The sequence below is a fragment of the Grammomys surdaster genome, unplaced genomic scaffold (genome assembly GCF_004785775.1).
Source record: "Grammomys surdaster isolate TR1022 unplaced genomic scaffold, NIH_TR_1.0 143, whole genome shotgun sequence".
NCBI classification, from domain to species: Eukaryota; Metazoa; Chordata; class Mammalia; order Rodentia; family Muridae; genus Grammomys; species Grammomys surdaster.
In genome coordinates, this window is record NW_021604601.1 from 5,129,134 (window position 1) to 5,153,571 (window position 24,438).

General features: G+C 41.6%; 1 protein-coding gene across 1 annotated transcript in view; it reads right to left on the reverse strand.

Moving 5' to 3' along the window:
- Positions 1–24,438, reverse strand: part of Rgs17 (regulator of G protein signaling 17) — a 63,817-nt gene that overhangs the window by 27,217 nt on the left and 12,162 nt on the right. Inside the window, exon 2 of the mRNA XM_028764389.1 lies at positions 6,608–6,751. Within this exon, the coding sequence (XP_028620222.1) occupies positions 6,608–6,726 (119 nt within the window). The 5' untranslated portion in view covers positions 6,727–6,751. The remainder of the gene's footprint in view (positions 1–6,607; positions 6,752–24,438) is intronic.

Here is a 24,438-nt window from a genome sequence, read left to right on the forward strand (position 1 = left end):
TAACTTCTACACCTAAGGTTCAGAGAACATTGTGAAAGAACTAGGTGGATTGTAAGAGCCAGAAGAACAGGGAATTTGCTATGAGATTGTGTTTCCTAGAAATGTCAGAAGTTAGACCAATGATATCCTACAAGTATGGCTTCCTAAACAAGCAGACAAAAGACAATAGCAATAGACATGCTAATGTGAAAGAAAGGAAAGTTTATAAGGCTTCAGCCCTAGAGTAAGCAACACACACAACTCAGAAATGCTTAGAGTAGGAAGGAAAAACCATCGTCCTCATGGAAGAACACTATAATTGGTTACCCAAAACCAAATGGTCTGCTATAAACGTGCATATGCAAATAACTTTATATGAATTGAGTTATGTGGGAGGGAGGGAGGGAGGGAGGGAGGGAGGGAGGAAGGGAGAGAGAGGCAGACTTGAATCAGGTGTGCAATAGGCTTCAAAGGTTCACACCGACTAGCCCATGTCTGCCAACTAAGCCTTGCTTTTTAAGGGTTACGCAGCCTCTAAAACAGGGTCATCTGCCAGTGGTGAAATAAATGAGTCTGTAGGGAATGTTTTATCTGTAAATCACAATACTAAGTCTAACACTGTAATGACCAGAAGAAGTGCAATTCAGTGGGAAATGGAAACTGAAAATGGGAGCTCGGGAGGGCTTTGGTCAGGAATCCCTTTCTCTGTGTGTTCCCTAGAGTCATGACCCGACTGTGTCTTATATCAATTTGATACAAGCTAGAGTCATCTTGAAAGAGGGAACCTTGATTGAGAAAACGCCCCCATCAGATTGCCCTGTCAGCAAGCCTGTAGAACTTTTTCTCTTTTTGATTGGTGATTGACGTGGGAGGGTCCAGCTCACTGTCGGGGGTGCCACTCCTGGGCTGGTGGTCCTGGATTCTATAAGAAAGCAGGCTGAGTAAGCCATGAGAAGCAAGCCAGTAAGCAGCCCTTCTCCATGGCCTCTGGCTTCAGTGCCTCCCTCCAGGTTCCTCTCTTAGTTGAGTTCCTGCCTTGACTTCTCTCAATGATGGACTGTTACCTAGAAGTATAAGATGAAATACAGTTTCCTCCCCAAGTTGTTTTTGGATGTAATGCTTTATCACAGTGATAGAAATCTTAGGTAAGACATTGATCATCACTCATTGTCAAACAGAGAGCATGTGACCATTGGGGACTAGTAGATCATGGCTCTTGAGTTCTAATTTTTAATCTCTCCTGCTTAGTAGACCCCATTAAAAATAGGCAGGCATTCAAGAGATGATTAGCACCCAGTGACTTTGGGGGTAAACTAGCCCAAATTATTATTATTATTATTTATTATTATTATTATTATTATTATATTCATTCATTCATTTTACTTCCAGATTGCTGTTCCCTCCCTGTCCCCCCACAGTCCCTCCCCTTTTTCCTCTGAGAGGGTGGATCAGTATTCTCCCACCTGGCACATCAGGTCTCTGGAGGGTTAGGCACATCCTCTCCCACTAAGGCCTGACAAAGCAGCCCAGTTAGGGGAATGGATCCCACAGATAGGTGACAGTTTTAGGGACAGCCCCAACTCCAGTTGTTAAGGGACCCACATGAAAACTGAGATGCACATTTGCTACTCATGGACATCTGCACATGTACATATGCACATATGCTGCATATGGGCCTCTGTCGAGCTCACCATGTATGCTCTTTGGTTAGTTAGCCTGAATTATTTTAATGAAACCTGTGCTATCGTGAGAGAGGTTTCATGGGACATTTGGACCTTAGCTTTAAGGTCAGAGAAATATTTGAAAGCTTTACTCTGTGACCTTCTTCGTGCCCCCTATGTGGCCAAGCACAGAAGTTTCTAGTCTACAATGCACTTTTACAGATGCCGTCTTGGGTGCAAGTTTCTCAGCAACTTCTGTACTTCATACTCTGCTGACAGCCAGTGGTGAGGAACCTGCAGGCTGTTTAAAAGTATTCCTCAGTTAAGAAAAGAAAATCATTCTAGCTGAAAGAGTAAGTTATGGCCAACCTCTAACCCCTTCAGATGAGTGGTTCTCTCAATGTTCCCGCCCTGCCTTTTTTTCTTGCAGAAAAGGCTCAGTTCTCTTACAGATTTTGTTCACTGCACTTAGGGCATTTGTGGTCCATTTATAAGACAGTTGAAGGATATAAACCTCCTTTTCTTGTCATTCCTTCTTGAAATGGAGGCCACAAGGGCACAAAAGAAAGAGACTTCATTAAGGAAGAAAGTGGCTCTTTCACAGGAGACAGACAGTTCATCGTGGTCGTTATGAATATGCCACGCTCTGGACTTGGGGGAAGCTGTAGTGATACCCAGCAGGTATGCACGCTACACTGATCTCCACAGTGCAATGCTGCTAATTTCACAAGGAGGGGTAAGTTAAAAACCGAGAGACAGTCTGTCAGTGAAGCATGATGAGGCCTGCAAGCTTGAAAGAAACACTACATCATTTTAAAAGTCCGTGTTGTGAAGTTTTTTTTTTCTCTACAGTAGAGTGTTTACATTTATTCCTAGACATAGGCATTTATTTTTTTGCAGTGCTTTATTTCCTTAAAAGGAAGCGAAACCAGCTACAGGACAACGGTCCCTATCCATGGTGACACTTGTTTCAAGTTTTGATTCCTAACACTTTTTAGGCTCTAAATCACATTTTTTCCCATAGTGCTTTTTGTTCTGCTCCTTTGACCTTGCCTGGGAATTTTAAAGAACATTTTTCCTTTTCTTTCTCTCTCTCTCTCTCTCTCTCTCTCTCTCTCTCTCTCTCTCTCTCTTTCTTCCTTTTCTTTTCTAAAGTTTCTCACGTAAAAAAAGAGCCCTCACAATGTTCTTTCTGAAATTCAAAGTGCAAAGATAATAAAAATTTAAAAAACGTAACATGTAAAGAAATGATATTCTCATCTGCAATTATGTAAATAATTTTATAATTAAACTCTGTAGCTCAAGGCAATTGGATTTTTGTGCTTTCTGAAAAACCAAATGGTTTACATCTGGAGGGGTGATTATGATAAGGGGTAGGGAGAGCTGGGAAAGTGAGAGGTGAAGACAGTCAAGGCATATGGTACACCCAGACAGAAAGGTCTCCATGGAATCTATCACTATGTACAATGAGTACAAACGATAAAAATTTCATGTAGAAAGAGAAACTACCTGTCATGTGTCTTACATGACTTGTAAATGGATAGAGTATAATTTTAAGTCCTAGGCATAGGCAGTGATGATCCATTGCTGACTACGGTAGAACACCCAGGCAAGCCATCATGTCTTTGGGGGTGCCTAAAATATTGTCCCTGGCTGATGCAGCTTTTCAAAGCTACGTTGCCCTTGATCCTTAGTCTGTGCTTTGTGGCGATTTGATGCTTACAAATGAGTTGAAGTGTTTGATTATCCGATACGTTTGGTCACATAGATATCTATATGGCAATGTCATCAAATCTCATGGTGAATAGTTACATACTAAATGATTCAGTCAGGGTAAGACCGTAGGTAACAGTGGTCCGTGATTATAACGGAGCTTAAAGGTCACTCTCTTAGTGACATCATAACCACTGTTGTGTTGTGGTGCAACACACTACTCATTCATCTGTGATGATCCCAGTGCAGACAACCACCTGTCCTGGAGGTCACAGCACATGGAACATACTTCCTAATGAATAACCCACCATGTTGTTATCAATTTTGGTATTGACTAAATTGTACTTTTTATTAGTGGAGTACACTAATGCATATAATGTCATGGGACTGGAGAGAGAGGTGGCTCAGCAGTGAGGAGCACTGGGTGTTCTTTGGAGGGATCCGTGTTCATTTCCCAGCTCCCACATAGGGCCTCACTATAACTCGAATTCAAGGGGATCTGGTGCCCTCTTATGGCTTCTGCAGGTACTGCGTGCATGTGGTAGATGTACACACAGACAAAACACATAATTAGATAAAATAAAAAAGAATATCGCTCATATAAACAATACCAGGAACTATCCTTGAAGCATCCATCTCTTGTTTCCTGAGTCCTCCAAGAGCCACATGGAGTGATTGGCATGCACCATTTTGGTTTGTTTAGGTCTAGCATATAAAGCAACATCAAGGAAGAAATGGCCCTCATTATAGTGTTCAGAATATATCCCTCTTGTTAAAATGACACATGTCTGTGCTTATTAGACATCTAACAGAGTGAAGCCCAACTTCAAGATTATTGTACAGTGTTTCAATTTTGAAAATAATGAAGAACTGGGGGGAGGGGTGCTGGAGAGGTGACCTGGTGGTTTACGAGCCCTGGCTGCTCCTCTGGATGAGCTTGGTTCGATTCCCAGCACCCACATGACAGCTCACAACCATCTGTAACTCAAGACCCTGGGGGTCTGACACGGTCTCCTGGTCTTTCTGGGTACTAGGGAGGCACATGATGCATAGACGTACATGCAGCCAAAATATCCACGCACATAAAAATAAGTTAAAAAAAAAAAGCAAAACAAAACTAAGTTTGCCAGGTTAAAAAAATGATAATTAATCTCGGGGCAAAGTGAACATGAGAAATAGAAACACACCTTTCAAATCACAACTGTAGACATGAGTGCACATGTGTGTGTGTGTGTGTGTGTGTGTGCAGGCCTGAGTGTGCTAGGGCAGGAGTGTCAACTTTCCATGGTTGCTTTGCTCTTTTCCCCCATGTTGGTTCCAGGGTCACATGGCAAGTCCTTTTGCCTGCTGAGCTATCTTGCTGGCCCCACATGCTGGTTTTTAGATTTTGCACTACACTCTCTGAACATATTTTATTATCCCCGTTTGCAATTTTCCATTGCCTGGGGGAGAAAAATCACATTAAATGCTCACTCTCTGTCATATGCTCCCCTTAGCGCACCACACGTAGCATCTCATTTAATTTTATAGCTTTATGAGATATGGGTTCACATTAGTTATCTGACAGATAAGGGTTGTGAGGACCAGAAAGATGAACTAATTTGCTATTGGCCACACAGTTGGCAACAGATAAGGACACAGCATGATCTCTGGCAGTCTGATTTAAGAACTCCTATCCTGTCTCATTAAGTTCTTCATGGGTTAAGACTTGTGCTTAACAATCTCTGTAGTGTACACAAGAAACAAAACATATACAACTACGACAGAAACTGCAACCTCACCTAGAGTTTTCCTTCCTCCATCTGAAGTTAAAATTTCAAATTAATCATGTGTGACTTTCCCTAGCAGAGACTCATCATTCAGAAAGCAAATTTTATACTTAACAAAAACAACCGTTCTGAGCTTTCTTGATATCTGGAGGTTTTCTGAGCCTGCAGTTTTCTGGGCTGCAGCTTTTACATCAAGGGAAACCACCAACATGCTATAACGACATTCTATTCTCTACCCTGGCAACAGCGAGGCTGGACCATATCAAAAGACAAACTGAAGGGACACTGGAAAACTGTGGAAGCCACGTAAAAGACAACTCAGCCACTTGGACCTTTTGTCAGATTTTGAAATAGACCAGGGAGACCCAGTTGTCACTGCTGTGCTAAAACTTCTACTTATAAAGTTGGGTTTGGAAGATCCCCAAACTTAGGGCTCAATGCAAAGTTCCAGTAAGTCTAGTCTCATCTTGAGATATCACATTAATGTAACTCTTATGATTTCGAATTGACTGAGTGTCCTGTGAAGTACACTTAGGGAATCTGGGCCTGGAAAGAGACCTGCATCATGGAGACTTAGCGTTAGGTAGGACCTTGGTGACCAGCTTGTCTTTCTCATTACGGATCGAGGAAGCAAAAGAATAAACAGACATCTTGCAGCTTGTCAGTGGTCATCTGCAGCAAAAATCAGACCCATTGGCTCCAATTCCAGAGATTTTAATTGACCAACTTGATCTTCCTTCCAAGCACAGTGTCTGACCTTTCAGACTGGCAGTCAGAGTCCCTCCCTCTTCACTCCATGGCTTTGTTGGCAAGAGTGCTATGGCTGGGGCTACCACTCTGACTCACAGTGCTCTGACTATATAACTGAATGACCAATCCCTATGAGGATGCATGTGATGAAAAAAATAAAAACAAAAAATCTCCACCACAGGCTGGAGAGATGGCTCAGTGGTTAAGAGCACTGACTGCTCTTCCAGAGGTCCTGAGTTCAATTCCCAGCAACCACATAGTAGCTCACAACCATCTGTAATGAGATCTGATGCCCTCTTTTGGGTATGTCTGAAGACAGCGACACCAGTGTACTCATAAACATAAAAGAAATAAATCTTAAAAAAATCCCCACCACAGTTAACACTATGTATATTACTATTGGATATTTCTTTAATATTTCTAGTTCTTGAACCATCATGACACTGTTGTTTATAGATAGATAATCCTAAAATTATAATCTTATTTTTACCCATAGCCATAATAACCATGCATAGTAGAAAACATGACATGAAACAATTTTCCATTCTTTACCTTGCTATCATTTTAAATATATGTTCTGAGGAAGTTAATTTTGCTTTTGGGGATGTATGTCTTACATCAGTGATGGTCTACAGTTATTCCTACATGCACCGTGGGCAAGCAGAACAGGTTGAAAACTTTCTGTGGGATGAAGGTTTGGCACACATGCTTATATTGGATCTAGTATGAACCTACCAGGAGCAGCTGCAGCAGCAGCACCAGCAGAAGCAGCAGGTATTGTTGGGCCTTTGGTTTCCAGGCGCTTGAGACACAGCCTGTGTTCCTTCATTTTGTGACTGCTGCCGTTTTCTCATGTCAGCTGCTTCAGAACCCAACTGGCTGAGGGAAAACAGAAAATATTAAGGCATGAAAAGCCTTGGTAAAGGCAAGCCAAGGGAAACAGTATTAGACACAATGAATCAGAAATGGAAAACCCAAAGCATGCTCAGTGGTTGGTTAGGACCACTGGCTCCTCTTGCAGAGGACCCAGATCAATTCCCAGTACTCTCAGGGGACTCACGAGCCCAGAAGATATCTGATGCCCTCTTCTGGCCCCTGAAGGCATTGCATGCAGATGGTACACATACTTACAAGCAGTCAAAACACCCAGGCACATAAAATAAATAAATCTAAAATAATATTTTAAAAAAATCTACAAGAATTAAGTCATAGTGTCAAGGAAGATATAGAGAATGCAGTAGAGATAGAAGCAACAAATTAAAGTGTAAGCAAATGGGCCCAAGTGGAGGGGAAACAGAGAGGCCCCAGCACACACTCAAAAATATTTTTAGCCTAAGAATAGAAGTAACAGGTTGTCAGGGAAGTGATATTTTTAAGGGGAGTTGGTAGGAACTTCTCAGAAGGAAGCAAAACAAAGGCTTAAAGTGAAAGAACACTGCACATGCTTCTGAGCAGGATAAATAAAACTAAGCTCACGCTTGCACATATTCTATTAACACACAATTTATAAAGCTAAGGGGGATATAGAATTAATAGCACAGAGATATGATTTTGATTGACAGTAGGCTGTTAACAGGCACAGTAACAGGGAGGAAAATAATGTTTTCCATATGCTGAGAGTATGACACTCCACAATTTTATATTCAGCTAAACACAACTTCAGGAGTGCGGATTATTTCTGACCGATTCACTCAAGTGTGTTACTCGGTGTCGTAGTAATAAGCTATATTGCTGGACTCTAGTCAGAAATAAAATGAAAGGGAGGGAGTCACAAGATGCTAACAGTTCCACATTGAAATTGATCAAACAGGACACCAGACTTAAGGACTAGCTATGGGAAGTGCCCAAGTTTCTGTGTTTAGGAAGACTCAGAATTAAATTTAAGACTACATCAATCAGGAAAAGGGGACACTGTCTTTCCCTTGAAATTGATTTTGTAGATATCCCAATGTCCCCAAGTTTTTTTGTTTTTTAATGCAGGAGTCATTTTCCCCCTTTGTTTACTGAACAAGGAGTTGCATGCCAGATTCTCTCAGTAAAGCTCATACTGAAGCTTAACTCCTCGAGGTGTGATAACGGCAGTGGGTAGTAAAAACCCTGACTAGTGATTGGCTCATGATGGATCCACTCTTGTGGAAGTGTTAATTTACTTCCAGTGAGACTGATCTAGCTAAGAGAAAGCCATGAGAGTGGTATACCTTACGTCTGCTTTCCCTGAGTCCACTCCTTCACATCCGTATCCTTGCCCTGTATTGAGTTAGCATGTGGCCTGCATCAGACACTAAGCAGATGTTGGGCCCTAACGTCTAATTCCCCAGCCTCTAGAACAGCAAGGCCCACAGCACACTTTTCTTTATACATTGCTGGGCTCCGGGCATCCTTTGATAATGTGATAGAATAAGTTAAGACCACGTCCTGCCTTTTTGTGTTTATAACCCCTGTGTGAATGAGTATAAATTACAATTTGAAAAAATAAATTATATATATATATATATACATATATATAAAGTTAAGACACAGTAGACCTAACAGTTGCATCCAGCATTAGAGTGGGCTGAACTTATCATCTTTAAATCCATAAATGGAACTCCTTGTGTCTACCTCAATGGTACTAAAAGGTAAGGCTTCAGAGGTAACTGAGTAAAGCAGACGGAGTCCATGGGAATGAAACTACTATCTTCATATAACGGACCCCAGGATACTTTCCCACCTTCTTCCATGTGAGGCTACTGGGAGAAGCCAACAAACAGTTCATCAGAATCTGGCCATGCTAGACCCAGGACTCAGATTCCCAGCCAATGAAACCACTTCCCTGGTTTATAACACCACCCCCCTGCCCCTAGTCAAAGGACATTTGTTACAGCAGCCCACAGTGAGGAAGACAAACACCTCTTGGAAGTACTGTTCTTGCTTGCTTTCCTGGGTACAGCCCTCACCCCGCTGTCTTTCTATGTCAGGTGTCTCTTCCAGGACACCATTGGTGTTCTCGAACCGTCTCCTTTACCCGCAAAATGAGAATTGTCATCGTGATCGATCCTTAGAATAATTCTCTTACTTCCCCCCCCCCCGAAATCATCGATTCCTTAAAAAGTAAATCCAGTAGGTTTCCATATAAAAAAACCCCTTAAATTATGCTACCCAATTGAGATTTTTTTCTTTCAGAATCTAGGACCTGCAATTCAGCCTATTTAGCATCACCTCACGGTGACACCTTCTCAACGTGACACCTCAAATGCAGCATACGTCGTAATCTGGCTATTATCTTTCCCCAAAACTTTATATCTCTCAGTTTTCTTAATCTCAGTAAGTGAAAATGGCCTACCCATCCTTCTAAAGATACAGGCCAACGCTCTCCATGGCCCCGGAGGCCCTCTGTTCTATCCAGATTCCACATCAGCGGGTCCTCAAGTGTGAGACCGGTTAATCACCATCCTCTCGGCTCCCTCTGGCTCTATCTCCCAGCTCCTTCCCGGTCCATCTCATTTACCCCTAACACAGTAGCTGGTTTGTCTTTTAAAACAGAGCCCAAGCATCTCCGCAAAGAGCCTTCTGTCTAATCCTGCTCAAAAATCTCCCAGCAGCTTCTCATACTCAAGAGTGGAGCTGGGGTTCTTGCCTCCGTGGTTTCTCTGAAAGCAGCAGGGCTCTCTCATCACGTGACAAGGAGGATGCACTCTGAGCCAATCACAGCAGCTGCCCTGGCTACTCCTTAGCAATATCGGGTGTGGTGCCCACAGGTGGGTCCGAGCCTTTGTACTTGTCCCATCGCATGCCTTGACTCAAAAGCTACATTCTCCATGGAACATTCCATACCTGTTTTATTTACAGTGACAACTCATTCTGCTTCTGTCATGAACTGTCCTTTTTCCGTTACACTTCCTCTCTAGTGCACAAACATCAATGGATCCCTACAAGGTTTACACATCTTTCTAACCAACTAGAGAGTAACTTTCCCTGAGGACAGGAACGTTTTCCCCCCCTGCCTTTCTTTGCATTGTTGTGGCAATGTGTAGCATATACGAGGCAGGCATACATATTCGTTAAGCTGGTGACTTTTATACATAGTCAGTCCTATTATCAACAAGGAGAGGGCCATAAGGTCTTTTACATGCAACATTTAAAATTATTGATTTCCTAGGCAGCCGATTCAAGTGTATAAGGAACGGTGAGTACTATGAGAAGGGGAGCACGTGCTTCCTGACTGCTATGGTACTTCCTACAGACAAATTTGAAAGGCTGAGGTGATGCTTCATCACAGACAGCTCAAGAACCAATCTTGCAGAACCCGTTTATTTCCAAGACTCTAGGACCAATCATCAGAATATAATTTGAAAGGCATAACTAAGACAGCAAACTTTTGTTTGTTTCTTTGTTTTTGAGACAGGGCTTCTCTGTGTAGCCCTGGCTGTCTTGGAACTCACTCTGTAGACCAGGCTGGCCTCGAACTCAGAAATCCACCTGTCTCTGCCTCCCAAGTGCTGAGATTAAAGGCGCGCGCCACCACTGCCCGGCGACAGCAAACTTTTAAAAAGCACTGTATCTAAAACGTATACATGCATTTGATGGGAAGTATACAAGTCTACAGAAACACAGGGCCTGCACTGGGACTGGTTATTTTCTCAGGCAGTAGCATTAGAAGTCTTTTACATGTTAGTTGCCATAAGATTATTTTTATAAACTCAGTGTGTGTGATAAAACTATTAGTTATGCCACTCTCAGAACTTAACAAAGGATTCATTAAAAATAAACAAATATTGGCTACATATGTGCAGGGCACTATGTCTAGCTCATGTATATTCTTTGGTTGGTGGTTCAGTCTCTGGGTATCCCCAAGGATTCAGGCTAGTTGACTCTGTTGGTCTTCTTGTGGAGTCTGTATCCCTTCGGGTTCCCTCAACTCTTCCCCCAACTCTTCCACAAGACTCCCTGAGCTCTAATACTTGACTGTGGGTCTCTGTATCTGTTTCATTCAGCTGCTGTGTGGAGCCTCTTAGAAGACAAAAGAATGTGTAGATTAGACTTCATGCAGGTCCTCCAACAACTGGAGATGGGCTGCTCCTGACTCTGTTGCCTGTCTGTGGAATATTCTGTTCCCATAACTGGGCTGCCTTGTCTGGCCTCACTGGGAGAGGATGTGTTTAGTCCTACAGTGACTTGATGTGCCAAGGTGGGTTGGGAGCTTGGGGCACCTCCCCCCTCCTCTCAGAGGAGAGGGGGAAGGAAGTGTGTATATGGGGGGACTGAGAGATGAGGGGTGGCTTTGATTGGGATGTAAGGTGAATAATTAAATAAATTAATGGAAAAACCAACCAAATGAAAACAAAACAAAACAAAACAACAACAACAAAAACAAAGACAATTCATAAGTCAGGCTTTTCTGGAAGTAAGAACACAGAGGAGTGCTTGTCCAACTTATCGACATAATACTATGATACTATAAAAATGTATTTATTTTCTATATATGGATGTTCGTCTGCACCACATGCATTCTTGATGCCTGCAGAAACCGGAAGAGGGCATTAGATCCCCCAGAACTGGAGCTGCAGATGGTTGTGAGCCTCCAGGTGGGTCCTCTGGAAGAGCACTAAGTGCTCTCTTAACTACTGAGCGATCTCTCTAGCCCCTGTAATTAGGACAATTGTGATAGTGCAGCAGTGGAATAAATAAGTGGATTGAGAAACAGAGTCAACCCCCTTGCAATCGTGGCTAACAGGCAAGATGTTCCGTGTCCTTCAGGGCACACACCTGAAAATTCAACACCGGTGCTGGAGGGCATGAGGTGGGGTTTATCGGCACACACAGAAGCAAAATCGGCAGGACTCAGATCTTTATTTTCTAGTTCTCATCAATCTTAGTTTTTAAGCAAAACAAATTTTAATGTCATAAATAAAACAGGAAAGTATTATGTGAAATGAAGCATAATTCTCAAATACTTTTGAATATGTGGAGGCTGATTCTTTTCATCCTCCTCCTTGAGTCTTGGAGTTTGGTAAGAAAACAGAAGCTGCTCCCTCCCTTTAAAGTGTAGCTTGCTCCAAGCTCGGAATTCATATCAAGCTCTCTTAGAACGGCCCAGGATCCAGTGTGGAGCAGAGCAGAGCTAGTGGAGGGTCTGGTTTGCAGCCTTAAATGCTTTTCTCCCACCGACCACATTCAGAAGTGCTTCAATTTAGTCTTTATAATAAGATGCTGGGAAGGCCACGATGCAATAGATACCGATGGTCCCAGTTTCGCTATTCCATCCTCAAAGACTACACAAACGAGTTAATAAGGAAAACCTAGAAATTAGATACTGTGACCAGAGAGGGTTGATTCTGTTATGTAATAAGTGTGTCTTTCAAGGGAGGCTAATGGAAGTCTGATCTCATTTCCAGCTGTGCATAATTTTACTCTTCTATTTTTCCTCCTTTTCAGGTTCCCTTTGGGTCAGATGCAGTGATCAAAACCATTTTATAGGTTGAAGACTGAGCCATATAAGACAAGATAAAATTTTAAAGGGATAAATTTAAAAGATGATGATTTTGGGTCTCAAAGCAGCTGTCTAATGGGAAAAACATGGCTTCACAGCAGCACATGAAAACATGTAGTTATTTGCAGGACTATATTAACCCTACGTGTTGTTCTGAATAAAATAGTTAATGGGAATTCACATTCCATTACCATCTTTCCCCAAAATACCCCCATAAAGGATGAGAATGAACTTCAGCTATGGGTCTTAGAGAACTGTGTATGTCTGTGTGTACATGAGTGTGTATGAGTGTGTGTGTGAGTGTGTAAGGTGCACACAATGCAAACACTTGGATTTTATCTGAAAACTTATATAAAAATTGGATCTTTTGCTCTACATAACATATAAATACGAAAAGAATGAGTTTTGCATTTCCTTATTTTGGAAGAAAGAGAAAGCCTTTACATCTTTAATGGTTAGGAGACTGTGATACAGAGGTGATCCACTTTGGAAAATTAGGAAGACTTGGGGAAGAACTGACTCTGTACATCGAAGTCAGTTCTTGGGCAAATAAGATGGTTCGGCAGCTTAGAGAACTTGCTACAGAAGCATAAAAACTTGAGTTCATATCCTCAGAACCCATATTAAAAACTGGGTCTGGGTAGGCATTGCCTATAACTTCAGAGCTGTTAGGGAGATAGGGCTAGAAGCACAAGGACCTCTGGGCATCACTGGATACAAGCCTAGGTCTAACCAGGTCCAATGCCACACTGAAGTGTGGTGTGTGAACAAGCTCCCCATTCATATTAAAGTCTTGTGTTTTATCTTTTACAGGAAGACCTGTGGGTAATCATTTAACTCTCTTTCATAGCAGTCTCCTCACTGGCAGAAAGAAATTAACAACAGAGCTCATCAACATACCAACACCACTGTGAGGATTAAAAGAATTGGATGCATTAAAGACTTGGACCAAATCCTGCACTCACAGTAAGTACCTGGTAAGTGTCAGCTCTGTCAAGGGAATACAGAGGCAAGTTGTTCTCCTTATGTGCCAGCAAGCTGGATGCCAGTGTTTTCAGGCTACAAATGGCAAAGATTTTCATTAGTATCTTCTTTCTTAAGACCTGTGATGGGCTTTTATGTGCGCTGGTTAGGATTTTTCTGTCTCAAGAGATCTACACAAAAGCTTACTCAGTGAAGAAGTAAGACTAAGAAGCTGGCTCTTTCTCTTTCACTTCTGCACTGTAATTTTTATTGCATGTAAATGAACAGAGTCCCGAGTGACTCATAGTACCCACAAGCAGCTTACAATGCACATGATGACCATTGTGGACATCTTGTCATGTATAGGGAAGGCAGTCTACTCAATTATGTTCTTACTGACTCAGTGTCCGGCCCCCCGAAAGGTACTTACTAAGCAAGCGGAATCTGTGGGCCTCTCTTTAGCAATGCAGCGGATAGCGGAAGCAATTCACCACACAAAGATACTTATTTTTAGTTATGATAGCTGTCCCCCTCTTGGAAAAAAGCAAATCCTCAATGCAAATTTTCTGCTCAGTCTTCTGCTTCAGCTAGATCAGCATGTCTTTCTAATTGAGCAAGTTAGATGCTAGATACCATGTCCTATTTCATGACATATATACGCACAATATATTATATGTTTATAATATATGATATATTTATATTATCATGTATATTATAATCATGTATAATCACATGTATAGAATATAATGTATACAATGCATACATACATGTACATATGCATATATGCTTTATAACATATTTTGTACATATAATTTATAATATAACCACATATATAACATTTAGTATAATATAATGAACATTATATATATATATACATATATATTATATAATGTATACTAGTTATACCCAAATGAGAAGGGTATATATTTTAGTGTTGTCTTCCAAATCAATATATATATATATTTTTAAATTCTATTTATTTATTGTGTGTCTGTGTACACTCATACCACAGTGCACATGCTGCGGTTAAATGACAGCTTGAAGAAGGGAATACAGTTGGCTCTTTCCTTCCACCATGTGGTTCTAGGGATTGTATTCAAGTTGTCAGGTTTGGCAGAAAGTGTGTTCACTTGCTGAGCGACGTTGTTGGCCCCCAACACCAATATTTTCATGAATGTATTAAAAATATCAGCACCGGGGAGATAGAAAGGTTAGCAAAGGCTTCCGCACAAGACCTGAGCTTGTCTCAGCTCTCACAGAAGAAGCTACCTCAGCATTCTGAGGGCAGAATCTGGGTCTACCTCCTCAGTGCTGCTGTTGCCCACGAGGAGAATCAAGAACCCCACTCAGCCCCACTGAGTGCGGACACTTTGTCAGCTACAGCTTGCTTTTCTCACAGGCAAAATGACTTGACTGAGAAAAATACTCTCAAAGTGATTCCATAATTTTTATGACTTTAAAGTGACTACTAATATCTGTATATTGTGAGGTAGTATAATTTGGGATTTAATTTTCATATATAATTTTTTAAAATTAAAATATAACTACATCACTTTCCTCCATTCCCTCCCTCTAATTCTTCCCTTTCCCACACCCTTCAGATTCATACCTTCTCTTCTTATGGCTATTGCATAGTATATATATTGAATATATTACATATATTCTTATTGCATATATCTGCATGAAGATATATAAATATAATAAATTATATATCTATAAATATTATATGTAAATTATACACCACACACACACACAACCTGCCGAGTCCGTACAGGCACATATGTTTTATTTTTTTTTTTTTTTTTTTTTTTTTTTTTTTGGTTTTTCGAGACAGGGTTTCTCTGTATAGCCCGGGCTGTCCTGGAACTCACTCTGTAGATCAGGCTGGCCTCGAACTCAGAAATCCGCCTGCCTCTGCCTCCCGAGTGCTGGGATTAAAGGCGTGCGCCACCACCGCCCGGCCGCACATATGTTTTAATATCAGCTATTTTGACACTCTTGCTTGCTCTATGATTATACTTAACTGGTGAGCTTGGTTGTTGTACTGTATATTAAAGGAATGAAGCAAGAGAAGGAGAAGTTTTTTTCTAGCCAGGCAAGCATCCTCAGAGAGGCCAGATATACACAGATAAGGCAAAGAAGATCCCAGTGCTGAGACATTAGGAGCACCTGGAAGACCAGTTAGATAAAATAGCGTTTCTGGGTTTCTTGGCTTACTTTGGTTTTAGAGAAAAGGTTTTACTGTCTAGCCCTGGCTGGCCTTGGAACTCATTATGTAGACCACTCACAGAGCTCCACCTTCCTCTGGAGTACTGGCATTAAAGGTGTGTGCTACCAGATTCCACTATAATAGTGTTTTTTAAAAGTATCATTTTTATGGCTGGGAAAGTTGCTCAGTTGGCAAAATGCTTGTCGTTCAAGCATGGGGACCTGTACTGTATCCCAAGGGCCTATATAAAATGCCAGGCATGGTGTATCACACCTGTGATCCCAGTTTGGGGGCTGTGGAGATAGGCTAATGACTCCGGTTTACTGGCTAGCAAGCTCAGCCCACTCAATAAGTTCCAGAGAGGTGAGACACATTGCCTTCATAAACAAAGTAGAGGGTTCCCTACTTTTGTAGGCTGTCCTCTGGCCTCTGCATACATATTTGTACATCTATCAGCACATATATATGTGTAGACAGCAGCCAGCCAGGCAGCCAAGCACACATGTGCAAGCATACAGTAGCACCCATCTGATTTTTACCTGTCTTGTTCAGGATTTGTTTTTATTTTGGAATATCAGCATTATATGGGGAGAAAATACAATGAGAGCTACTTTAGTCATAGACACTGGATGGTGACAAGAATCTATTAGCATGGCCCCATTGTAAAAAGAAAAAGCCGTGTTTAGTATGGAGCCATAATGTGCTTACTCAGGGAAGTACCAAAGGAACACTCACCCATATGACACAGGCATTTCAGCAAATTACAGTCAAAGCATGTGTGTTCTTTGTTTCCCTCCTCATAACGAATATGAGCTAGGTTAAAATAAGCTGAGGAAGGCAAACTTCAGATATGAAAAAAAATTAAAGAGAAAAAAAACAAAGCACTGTGAATGAAAACATGTGGCAGAACCATTTTCTCTAACAGCAACCTGTCATGTGGTTCTTAATGGTCGTTATTCAAACAGAGAAGTTGCTATGGAGACAATGCATACCAGTGCTTAACATGTGGAGGGCAGAACATTACCACTATGGGGAACTATCCGTGGAGAACGGAGCACACTGGCTGGGTCTCCTTGGTGCCCTGTTTGATGTAACATACCAGAAGGTGAGTCACCTAGTCTGTGCCTCCATTGCAACGAAGCATCCTCTGATGCTCTAAGTCCATAGTACCTAGTGTATTGAAGACCAGCTCTGCCTTGGTATGCTCTCAGAAACATTAGGCATAGGAAGGGCCATGTGACCAAGTCTTACCAAAACTAAATAGTGTCTATCTAAACAAATAGAGATCTGAAGAGGGTCTGTAAATATATGACCAAATAATGAGTAGTTTTTAGAAGCCTGTGTTCTGCTCTATATAAAATTAGCCCGAAAGGATTTATGCATATTTCCCTGCAGTGCGTACCATACTGTATATTTAATCAAAGTACTGTGCTTTTGGCAATAACGTCTTTTCAGCATCCTGGCCCTGACCTGTTATAAAGTTCATGCCAGTTTAATCACATTTTGCAAAATAAACACACTGACTTCGAGGAAGTACCCAAGTGATGGAACTCATTCAATCAGAGTTTTTCACTCACACTGCCAAACATTTTCATTCATCCCAGGAGCAGAGGGCAGTGGCTGTCAGAAGCCATGCTTGCCAAGGAAAGAGGAAAGGTTCCACCCGAAGGCCAGACAGCATTTCCCAGACTCCCAGTAAAATACTCTCTAAATACAGACATGAAAATAAGACGTAAGACAGCAGATCCCCACTCTTTCTCGGGTGGTGAAGAACTATATGAAGCTTCTCTGGCTTTGTGTATGCATGGAGGAGCTTTGGTGCATGTATACACAAGGCCATGGTGGGTCTAGCTTGCAGCAAAGCATAACGCTGGGCGAGCTGGGAGAAGTGGGTCTGAGCAGTAACCTTTGAAATGTTTTCAGGTCGAGCAACTACTGCAAACACCCTAGATGCTCCAGGGCTGCTGTGAAAGTACCAAACAATTCCCATACAATTATTAGGTAGCCAGTGCTCTAGCATCACTAACTCTTCAGGTTACCAACACGAACACCTCATCTAGATACTGTGACACTTCTCTAATGTCTGGGCTAGAGAGTCACTTTCACACTATTGCTTGTGAAGGGACAGGGTTACAGAAGTTGTTTTATTCTGCAAGCTATGTGACAAGACTTCCACTGACTACCCTAACAATTAATAATACAATGTAAAAAAAATGTGAAATGCAATCTCTGATTAGTTTTCCAATGATATTTATAGATATAAATTTCCTCTATCAAATGTCTGAGAAATGTCTAATATATACCCATACTATTGTAGTGTGTTGTTGTTGTTGTAGGGCAGTGGTCCTCAACCTTCCTAATGCTGTGGCCCTTTAATACAGTTCCTCATGTTGTGGTGACCCCCCCAATCATAAAATTATTTTTGTTCCCACTTCATAACTGTAAGTTTGCTACTGTTATTATTTGTAATGTAAATATCTGATGTGTGATACGGTTATGATTTGTAATATAAATATCTGATGTGTGATTCCTGTGGAGTGTGGTTTGACCCCCATCCAAAGAGGCCATGATCCACAATTTGAGAACTACTGTTGTAGACCTATAACAAACTTTTGCCAATGAGAACAGATAACAGATAGTAGCTATGTCTCAGCATTTGACTCTGAACCAGAACGACCATGTTTACAGAGCACTGCTATACAATCTTATGGTCTGCTAGATGTTTTGGCAACCATGTTAAGTCCTAGGTCAAGCAACTATAAAAAATCAAAATAATGTCAGTCATTATCTAATTCATAGGATTCTTGTAAGGATGAGATGAAACACTCTGCAATAATTAGCACAGCACTGGGCCCATGATGAGCCTTTAACATATGCAAATTCTCTTTATCTTTAAGCTTCTGTACTTTCTCTGATTGTACTTTTTCTGTGATTGGAGGATGAGAAGATTTTAAATTATTATTTATGCCTGTAGCATCTAAGGCAGTGCCCAACTGCCACTGGAAGATCCGTCAATGCTGGCGATTTCTCAGGGAGACAGAAGTATGTCTAAAGCACAGGAAATGTCTAAAGCATTTACACACTGCTTGGAAAGCACCAGGGAATGGATTATTCCATAGAACTCAAATGCCAGGCTTATTCCATGGAAGTCACAGCCATTAAAACATTAAGCTCAAATGCAGACACAGTGAAATCAGCACAGGCATCAGGAAGAGTTGGTTTTATGAACTGCCACGGTTGGGGGTGTCACAGGCTGCTAGAAGAGGGTTGAGTAAACAAAGTTGGGGTGCAGAGGCCACTCTCACTACTGAGGACTTTCTTCGTGTATTCTCACATTCTCTCCAGAGCTACCTCATGAAGCAAACGTTTTATCAACCAGACAGATCACCCAGACACTGGTTATTCTGCTAATTCTAAGGTTAAAATGAAAACTGCCAGTCTCCAGAATCTATGATCCTTCTTTCTGAGTGGACAGACTTCTAGAACAAAACTCAGAGGGTTGAAGAAGTGATTATAACAAAAACATAACAAAAATGGGAACCCTCTTGCAAACATCTTCCTAGGTAATGGGCATATTTCAGACATCTTGAAAGGCTTGTTTGTAGCCATCTATGCTGTCAATTCTAGAGTAGGCTAGGCTTCAGTCCTAGCACAAATGGCCTGGAGCCAATTGAGTTACGTATTTGGGAAGTCCATTGATGAACTTGTTAAAAGCTTGTCTTAAAAATAAATGTACAGTGCTGGGTTTCTATCTCACTGAGTTATGAAACACTTGTTCTAAATTTAAAATAAATAGATTTGCAAATGTCAGAAACCAATGAAGACCCACAGATGCATTCATGCAGCTTCCATTGGGCCTGAAGATGGCATCTCGTTTTTCATGCTAATAACTGTCTACATGGGTTCACAATGAAGGAATACCCTTTTGCCACAAATGTTTCTCTATAGAGATTTTGCAGTATTTCAGAGAACAATGCAGATGTAGTCATTGGAATTATTATAAGGAAAAGTTTTGTTCTCTATTTTAAAAAAATATTTATTTTGCTTTTTTTTTTTTTTTTGGTGTGGGGGCACACATGCCATAGTGCACAGGTGGACAGAAGATAGCTAGCAGTCATTGTCTCTCTCCTTCCACAATGTTCCAGGCATTAAATGTAAGTTGTCAGACTTGGGGGTACACACTCACCCACTGAGCCATCTCCCTAGACCAGGGAAACATATCACCTATTCTGGTGCTGCTGCCTTGTTCTGCCGAATGAACCCTCTCTCTCTGTCTCTCATCAACCCAGCCAGATGATGCAGGTAAGAGACACTTGCTTCACTTGAGATAGCCCTCTGAGCACCCACTGCTCTTCTTCCCTCAGCTCCAGGTGGCACTGCTATGCCTTTGCAACCACCAAGATACTCTGAAAATTCAGTGTCTAGCAGTCAAGTCTCCCCAAGGTAATTGATCATGCAGTCAAAATTTAAAAATTAGGGTTTTTTTGTTTTTGTTTTAAAAAAATAGGTATGGCAAATCCAGAGAACCTTCAAAGTATGGTGTAACACAGAGGAACTAAGTAATAGGTTCGAAATCAACTGACCAGAGTCACAAGGCATGGGAGAGACAAGAAGTGGCAGGAGCTAGGGTCAAAGTGGCCAGTGTAGAGAAGCCTCCATTCCAAAGTGGCCTTAGATCAAGAACAGTGGCTGCCCCAGGGATTGAGCATTACAGACAATGAAACCCCGCTCCTCCCAGGGACCTGCCTTTGGTCCACTGACATTATTCACTCCTGTCTCCAACTACTGAGGAAACTCTTCCAGACCAGGCTACCTGGACAGAGGGGAACAGAAAGAGAATATCCTGGAGGATCAAGTATTGAATACTGAGCCACGAGGGTGGCTCTGTTCCTGGAATTGTGACAGAAGGTTTCTGCCCATCACTGTCATGGTCAGTTCTAGTTGTCGACTTGGTCTGATCTAGAATCACCTGGGTGAGAGTCTCAATGAGAGATTGTGTACATCAGGTTGGCCAGTGAGCAGATATGAGGCAGGAGCTGTCTTGATCATGTTGATGGGTGTGGGAAGACTTAGCACACCGTGGGTAGCACCATTCCCTGGGTTCATGTCCTGGACTGTATAAGAGCAGAGACAGTGAGCTAAGCCATGGGCACATTCTGCTCATGACTGTGGATGTGACCAGCTGCTTTAAGTCCCTACCTTGACTTACCCACCACGATAGTCTGCAACCTGGAATTATAATCCAAATAAACATCCTCTCCCTTAAAACTTGCCTTGCTCAGAGTATTTTTATCAGAGCCACAGAAACAAAAACAGGACACTCGACAAGTGTAATATATGAACCTAAAATAAGAGGGAAATAAAACCCAGATCTCCTCTAAGGTGTGTGCTAAGGTAGGGCTTGATTAGGTCCAATAAGTCATGTTACATGTCACTTATGAAATGTAAACCAAGAGATTTTTTTTTCAGCATTAGAAAAAATATTTTTAAGATAAGGCCTGGTCTTGTCTTATATATAGCCTAGGTCTTAAACTCATTTTCTATCTAAGGATGACCTGACCTCCTGAGTCTCTTGCCTCTACTTCCCAAGTGTTGGGTTTATAGGGATATAGTCTTGGTTTATGTGACTGTGTGGATAAAACCCAGGGCCTTGGGAATGTTACACAAACACTCTATCAACCAAGCTACATCTTCAGGTCAAGGAGAAGTAGCTCAAAAATCTCAGATGAGCTAAGTTTCCTACACTTCCCAAACTGTGTCTTATTTACTCACAGTTTACTCCTGGCTGTTCATTTACCCATAATCAGCTTGGCCAAAAGTCAGGCACAGTGAAGTAGATCCCAGGGCAGCTTTTGAGTTTTGATGGCGGGCAAAAATCAATTCAACACCAGTCTATTTCCTTTAATAATAAATTGTCTGCATATTTTTGGCTCTGTCTCCCTTGTTCTTAATGAGACACATAAAATACATTATTAAGAACACTATCCATCTTCAACAGCTTCCTCACTAGAAGTCACCCTATTAAAATAGGATGGGTGCCAGACACAGGGAACCCTGAAGCAGATGAAAAGACACCTTTCCTTAATTTGTTACCAAGCCTCATGGCACGAGTTGTTTCCCTGGGTCCTACCCAGTGGGAAGAGAGAAGCAACACCGGGAGGTTGTCTTCTAATCACCCCAAACACCCCTCAGCATATACACCTGCCCTGCATTAAAATAAAATGCAAATTAGAAAAAGAAATGAAATCTAATCTTGTATACAAAATCAGTGCTCATGAGAGCTCACTGAAGCACATTTTTTTAACACCAGATGTAAGAATCAAGATCCTGACAACACACCCTTTAAGAAAAACTGGTGTAAAGAATGTATTTCACAACTGTAGGAGAGATGGCAAAACCAACCCCTACAGAGGGAATAAGGTGGTGGGCGCGGATGCTTTGATACAGCCAACCCCACCTCCAGGAATCCACTGTGAGCACTCATCGCTACAAGTGTAAAACAGCTCAGTTCACTCACACGATGCAATGATCACTGAGATGACAGGAAGTAACCCAGATGTCCATCAGTATGAGGCTTGGTTGAATAAACTCTGGTATATGTTCTGTGGGTAGTGTTAGCCAAATCATTTTGCCTTCTGTGTGGGGATTTATTTAACTGTCAGTCTGTACTCCTGGCAACTCCACAAAGTTAGGATGCTCACTATAACCCAGCAATGCTGCCTCTGATATAAATGACCTCAACTTATAAAATGTATCTTGACTGGGAAGGTAGTAATAAATTATATATGCTTACACATAAGATGCCCAACCTTTAAACCTGGGCATTTGACTAATAGGGACAGTGCAAATAATGCCTGTCATAGCCAGATGGTAGTGAACATCTTTAATCCAGGAACTCAGGAGGTGGCAGCAGGCAGGATCTCTATGAGTTTAAGGCCAGGTTGGTTTATATTGGAAGTTCCAGTGCAGTCAGGGCTACATAGTGAAATCCTGTCTCAAACAAAACAAATATGTGTGTGTGTGTGTGTGTGTGTGTGTGTGTATGTGTGTGTATGTGTCTGTCTGTCTGTCTGTCTGTGTATGTGTGCTTGTGTATGTCTTTGTGCTTATATATATATGTGTGCATGTGTGTCTGTATGTGTGTGTCTGTTTATGTATTTATGACTGTGTGTTTGTATGTGTGTGTGACTGTGTGTGTACACATGTGATTTATTACTAGAACTGGCTTCTTTGGGAGGTAGGAGCATCCCTGCCCTCTGCATCTCCCCCTTTCCCCTGTCTGATGTGGATCTAATTTGCTAGCTCCTGAGTTGTGATATTTGAGGGACAGAGCTCATGAGATACCTTCTGGAAAGCAATCTGACTCCTGCATGGATTGCTGCTGAGAGAGACAACCAATCAATGCCACTGTGCTGGCTCTTTATATGGTAGTGGGAATTAAACTCAGGATACAATGCTTACCTGGTAAACACTTTGCTAAGCATCTCTAGCCTCTTATTCAGGAGTTGGAGAGAGGGAGAAAAGTAAAGATAGATAGATAGATAGATAGATAGATAGATAGATAGATAGATAGATAAATACATACATACATACATACATACATACATACATACATACATAGACAGAAACAATGTGTGTATGTGTGCATGTGTGTGCGTTCATGTGGATGTGGATACACATATTATGGTATGCATGTGGAGGTCACAGGACAACCTCAGGTGTTGTTCCTTGTGTTCTATCTTGTGTGATCCAGTGTATCTACTTCTAACTGTTGCATACACCAAGCTGGCTGGCCCACGAGCTTCCAGGCAATCTCCTGTCTCCATCTCTGATATTCTTAAGGAGCATGGAGGTTACAGATATGTTCACTATTGTTCCTGGCTTTCTATGGGTTCTGGTGATCTGAACTCAGGTCTTCACACTTGGTGTGCAAGTGTTTTATGCACTGACTGTACAGCTGGTTTTGTGTCAACTTGACACAGTCTAGAATCATCTGAGAGGAGGAAACTCCAATTGAGAAAATGTCTCCATAAAGCTGTAGGCAAATCTGTCTTATTGATTGGTGATTGATGTGGGTGGGCCCAGCCTCTTGTGGGTAGAGCCATCCCAGGGCAGGTGATCCTGGGTTCTATAAGAAAGCAGGCTGAGCAAGCAACGAGGAGCAAGCCAGTCAGCAGCACCCTTCCATGGCCTCTGCATTAGCTCCTGTCTCCAGGTTCCTGCCCTGTTTGAGTTTCTGTCCTGAATTTCTTTAGTGATGAACTAAGGATGTGAAAGGATGAACCAAATAAACCCTTTCTTCCTCAATTTGCTTTTGGTCATGATGGTTCAGCATAGCAATAGTAACCCAAAACAGGACATTAACTGATTCCCCAGCCCTTGCTCTGTATTTTACTAGCCAATTTATTTCCCTACTCTTACCTTTTTTTCCTTAACAAAACCCAAGAGATTGAGTGTTTGGAAACACAGTATCAGTGTTCTATTAACAAGTATGAGACTGTTATACTAATTGTGATGGTTTAAGTGAGTTTACTTAGGGGGCTCTCCTGGGAAAATGGAGGTTCAAGAGGCTCTGCCTTTTATCTTGGTCTTCTTTACTCTTATAAAAGTCAGTGGAGATCTTGGGACGCACATGCATCTGTGTATGTCTGGCAGAAAGTGACTCTTGTAGGATAATTATGACCCCACTAAGTCATAGGCTTCAATTATTCCTCTGACTACCACTAAAATAATTGTTTCAAGAATGATTTTATGGGCTTAATCATCAAATGAACAATTATAATCCTGCCCTGTTTTTCTTCATTAGGAGAAATTGACAATATAAAAATACAGGATGTCAGAATGGAGTGATTCATTGTACTCACACCGAGTTGGTCTTGAGAAGTAATGACAAATGTGGGTACCATGCTTGAAATATGTATTTCC